General features: G+C 50.4%; 1 protein-coding gene across 1 annotated transcript; it reads right to left on the bottom strand.

The window, feature by feature from the left end:
- Positions 1 to 1,165: 1,165 nt before the first annotated feature.
- LOC111531161 lies at positions 1,166 to 3,486 on the bottom strand. The gene is made up of 4 exons (XM_023198396.1): positions 3,244 to 3,486; positions 2,930 to 3,119; positions 2,419 to 2,810; positions 1,166 to 1,870 (listed from the first exon to the last, which is right to left on the bottom strand). The coding sequence occupies exons 1-4, from the start codon at positions 3,484 to 3,486 to the stop codon at positions 1,742 to 1,744; spliced, it is 954 nt and encodes a 317-aa protein (XP_023054164.1). The 3' UTR covers positions 1,166 to 1,741.
- Positions 3,487 to 5,096: the final 1,610 nt, after the last annotated feature.

Below are 5,096 nucleotides of genomic sequence, written 5' to 3'. Positions count from 1 at the left end.
AGTTTGTGGACCCAGAATCATTGGGGCAATCATTCTCTCTGACCTAGAAGTAACTGGACAGGAACCTGAAAAGCAACAGATCCCCTCTGCCTCTTTTTGGTGAAATATGGTTTATCAAAGTGGGCAGAAAGTTTGAGGCCATATATCAACCTTCCCATTTTACAGATGGCGAGACTGAGGCCATGGAAGTCATTCAGCATTGCCTACACCCACAGATCCAGTGTCTCCTGCCTCCTGGTCCAGTATTCTTTTCCCATCCCCGCCTGCCTCACCTCCTGCCCCCATCTTTTTAGACTTTGGGAACAGCAGTGGTGAAGAGGGAGGATAGAAGGAAGAGTATTTCATGTCCAAGGAAGGTTAGCAGGAGAGAGCCACAGAAGAGCATCTTGTAAGGTACTGAAATCCAGCTGAGGCTTCCTCCACAACCCAGACTTCTCCCCCCAAAAATTCCATGACATCTGCTGACTGCCTGGCCTTCGCTGATCTGTTGAACCCAGAGACACTGTGGTTGCTCATGTGCTTTGATCCTGCAGGCGCCGGCAGCTTTTTGTTCTATTATTCACTGCAGGGCGGATGCTGAGTTGTCTCTCCTTATTACAGGCAGTGGTTGGGCTGCCCACCGCCTCCCCAAGGCCACTGGATGATAGCCATCAATAAGTCAGTAGCAGCGGCTGGCTTTGACATACCTCTTGGGAAAGGAATTTGTACCATTTCAGAATCATCATTTTCTACAAGCATCCTTTTTGGGAGAGATCTGGAGAGAAAAACAATTAGCATAAAAATTACAGAAATCCATATAAAGACACTAAGAGGCATACCTTATCTGCCCAGCTGGTGGCAGCTTTTGAAGACAGACCCTGCCTTTATATCTGTGTGCCCTGCACAGCATCCGGCACATAGTGGGGCATCCTCTAATGTTTATTTAATGACCCAATGTGTGAATGAACATCTCTTCTCAAGCCTCAAACCCATTCCCTTCAAACACCAGAGGAAAAGAGGCACTGAGTATCATAAAAACTTTTAACCACATGGCATTCTGGATAAATCTGTTTATTTGTTTATCCACAATCTCCCCACATACACATTACAAGACACGGGCTCCATACAGGCACTTTGTATATTCCTAGCACCTACAACAGTGCCTAGCATACAGTAAGTCCTCAGAAAACACGTGCAAAAAATGAATGAACTGGGTGTCAGGAGACCTGGGAACGAATTCCAGCTCAGTCACCAGCTGGCTGAGTGACCTGGGCCAGTCACTTCTCTCTGGATCTCAATTTGCCCCTCTGTGTGGCAAGAGCATTGTGCCAGATCTCCGATAGAATCAATCACCTAGTCTAGACATTTCTTGAAGAACATGGGACATTGTGTCACCCTACCAAGTCCATGCTGTGAGCCTTCCAGATCCATGTTCTGTCCCCAGCTTCCTCCTCCACAGTCATGAGGTGCTTTGATAATCTATACAGATGCAATGTGACCGGGTCACACGGAAAAATCTCAGGGGCCTCAGCCAGAGGCAATGTGTGGAGGCTACAGGCAGGAATATCCTTGAACGGAATGCATGACTTCTGCGAGAGTCATAGCTTCATTTCTGCACTTGCTCTCCTCCCACCAATAATCCAGGCGCAGAAACCCTCCCCCACCCTCCTCCCCGCGGGGCACAGGATAATACCCATGGATGAGACGGAGTCTGGAGCTGAGCGGGCATGGAAAATACGGAAGCCCTGAAGAAGCCATCTCCTTAGCAGACCTTCTTGGGACATAGAAGTGGAATGATCGAGTAGCCAGCAAGCACTTCAGCAAGGGCAGAGTGATGTTTTTCATGACTAATCTTCAAACCCCGGACAAGAGGAAACACATTCCAAAGCGGCTGCTTGAGACAAGAACAGGGTGGGACGCAAAAAGTTAACTCAGAATCAGGAGATAGGAGAAGACTCAGGCACACCCAGCTAGTGAAGATGAATTTAAAGAGAACTCTATGTAGTGTGGCTCCCTGCGTGGAACAGGACACATGATTCTCGTGCCAGAGTGTGGGTTCACCCCTCTCACCTAACCCTTCCGTTGTGGGGTGTGCCCTTCAGATAGTTATGCCTGGGTGGTCCCCGAGCAACCCCTCCACTCTCACGCCCCCACCCTTGCAGAAAGCTAGTCTTTCTGGAATGGTGACTTGTCCGGGTGTACAATGTCTTCCTGAGGTGGGCAGAAGGGGTGTATGCCCTGTTTGCAGCCCCTAGGGTGGCAGGCGTACGTTGGGCCTAGCTGGCTCCTATTCCCGAGTCTTGACACCTCCCCCGCTGCCTGCCTCCTCCTCCCCCCTCTCCCCTGAGCCGCGGAGCTGTTTGGCTCGCGGTGCCGTGTTCAAAGTCAGGGCCAAGGCCAGGGGAGGGGGCAGGCGGTGGTTCCCAGCACTGCCCTCACCTGATATTTGCTTTCCAGGCTGTTGACTCCCAAACAATACAGTGCATGCCGATTTGCAGGGTACCTTCCGTCTACTTTCCCAGTAAACCACTCCCACCAAGCAAACACGTAGGGCTCCCCTGGCCCGCGCAGACCTGGAAAAACACAGCGCTTGGCTGGCCTCCCTGGCTGGCCGGTCTGGACCCGCAGCCTCCGGGCCAGCGCCCCTCCGCTGCGTGGAAGCAGCCGTACCATGGCGCCTCGTGGCCACGAGAGGGCAGCCGCGGGCCGCAGAAATCCGACCGCGCGCGGCTTCCCCGACCTGCGCCTGCGCAGACCCGGGGCGGTCGCTGGCCCTGCGCCCGGCCAGCGCTTCCGGCTCCCCAGACTGCGGCGCTCAGTGTGCTGTGGCTCTGCGGTCCCGGGAGGGAACAAAGGGCGGATTTCAGGCCTCCGGGCCGTGCAGCCTCACTCTGAGGCCCGAGAGGCGCGATAGAGGGTGAGATGCGGCTGGAGCTGGGAACGAATTCACCGGCCGGCGGGGAGGCCGCCCAGTCGGGGGCGCTGACCGCGCTCGCCCTGCCTTCACCCTTCGGGTCACCTCTCGCACTCCGCAGCCGAAAGCCCCTCCGCTGGGTCACGTTTCTCCATCCCGCTGCAGTGTGAGCAAAGTCGTCTTCATCCTTTACAGACAGAAGTTCCAATACCCGGAGGCCCAGAACCTGGGAGAGGGCCATTGGGAACGTCGCGTTTGCAGAGCCCCAGTAACGGGACTGTGGACCGTCCTCTTGCTGCTTGAAGTTTCAGGCTCAGAGCAGGAAACGACTCGAGAGCTCAGCCAGGCACCGATGAGAAGAAAAACAGGAGAAGCACATTACCCAGGGCCATGGAGCTTGCCAGTGAAGAGCAAACCGGGCCACGTTGGGCCCCTGCTTGGGACCCTGTCCTGGCACCCCCACTCTTGGAGAAAGTCCGCACTCCCAAGGCCTCCAGGCCCGCCAGCGTAGTCTGGCCCTGATTGCTCTCCACCATACCCCACTCTCCACTGCAGCTCTTCCCCATGTCCCAGCTGTGCACATCCCGCCCCATGATCCCAGCTGCGCCCAGCTTCACTCTCTGCTCTGCAAACTCTTGCTTGTCTTCTAGGTGTTGGCTTAGAAAACATTCTCCCTGCAAAGTTTTCTAGGCGTTCCCTGCACCTTTCACACAACCCTATGCAACACTGTATTCCAGGGTAGCCCACACAGAAGCTCACCTATCTGACCCAGAATACGAAAGGCCCGCACTAGGTCATAATTAATATGTCCCCTACAGCCGAGCTGCGCCATCTGACTCCCCAATTTCTGGGCCCATGTACTTTTCACCGTGCTGCCCACTGGCCCTTTCACTAATGTAACTAAAATAAGCAGATTTATGGTCTAGAAGGGTCTATGCTTCTACGTCAGAACAAGAGCCTGCTCTTTTCCAATTCTTGGAAGAATATTATGACAATTCTTGCTTCTGAAGCCTGGAGAATAATTTTCAACATGACAGTCTCCCTACTTCTGTGGTCCAGAGGGTACTTTCTAACTTGAGTTATTCTCATTATTCCACAGTGTTAAACCATGCAGTAGGATTTACAGAGGTTGAGGGACTCCATAAGTTCACTTGAACGAGAGCAGCACGATTTTTATTTTTTTATGTAGGAATTTCTTTTGGGGGGAAAATAAGGAGCCAAGAATTCTATTAATGCTTTTAAAATGGTTTAAGTGGGAGGAGGGTATAGGGACAGGGAACTCTACTTTCTGCTCAATATTGCTGTGAACTAAAATTTTTCTAAAAAATACAGTTTATTGATTTCTTTAAAAAAAAAGTTTTCAATGTCTACTGCATCAAAGGATTATAAAGTAAAGCAGCTGAAGAGCTGTGGACAATTGTTAACAACTAATCATTTCCAAGGGCTGCACCTACATTCCCAGTGAAGCACATATTATAACTTCCCAACCTAGGGAGCCTTTCCCTACCCTTTTATGTGGAGTCTATTTGGTGTCACCTATTGTTTCTTCTTCCCTGACACCAGGGAGTCTGATTTTTTTACGGGTGTAGTTAGGAACTGAAAGTTTGGTTTTTTTTTTTTTTTTTCCCAGAATTTGTTACATTTATAGAAAAAGTTGCTATGTTACTTCTTTGAAGAAGAAGAGTTGAACCTTTTATATTTCTCTTTTAAAAAATGTTTTGTTTGAGGCCCTAGGGTTTTTGTTTTTTGATAAATGCTCCCTCCCCCTCAAAGATGTCCAGGTCCTAATCCCTGGAACCTGTGAAACTGCTGCCTTACAAAGCAAAAGGAACTTTAAAGATATATTAAGAGTCTTGAGATCAGGAGAAAACAGTGTTAGGCAGAGGAGACATGTCCACAGAAGCAGAGCTGGCAGTGATTCAATGTGAGAAAGACTCAGCTGGTCACTGATAGCTTTGAAGACAGAGAAGTGGCCACAGACCAAGGAATGCAGGCGGTCTCAAAAATCTGGACAAGTCAAGGAAACAGAGTCTCCCCCAGTGCCTCCAGAAGGAACAGTCCTGCCCAGTGAGACACATTTTGGACTTCTTACATACAGAACTGTAAGATAACAAACGTGTTGTTTTAAGCCACTATGTGTGTGGTTATCTATCACAGCAGCAATAGGGAACTAATACAAACACACCCCAAAGGAAAAAAAAAA

This window comes from Piliocolobus tephrosceles, chromosome 1 (assembly GCF_002776525.5).
Source record: "Piliocolobus tephrosceles isolate RC106 chromosome 1, ASM277652v3, whole genome shotgun sequence".
Classification (NCBI taxonomy): Eukaryota; Metazoa; Chordata; class Mammalia; order Primates; family Cercopithecidae; genus Piliocolobus; species Piliocolobus tephrosceles.
The sequence above is the reverse complement of the archived record's forward strand: the minus strand, read 5'-3'. Positions and strand labels throughout refer to the sequence as shown.

Coding starts and splice junctions, on each gene's coding strand:
- LOC111531161 (XM_023198396.1), bottom strand. CDS start 3,486: ATGGGGCGGGATGTGCACAGCTGGGACATGGGGAAGAGCTGCAGTGGA. Junction 3,120..3,243: donor TCCTGTTTTTCTTCTCATCG/GTGCCTGGCTGA, acceptor GCCCTCTCCCAG/GTTCTGGGCCTCCGGGTATT. Junction 2,811..2,929: donor GGCGGCCTCCCCGCCGGCCG/GTGAATTCGTTC, acceptor CCGGGACCGCAG/AGCCACAGCACACTGAGCGC.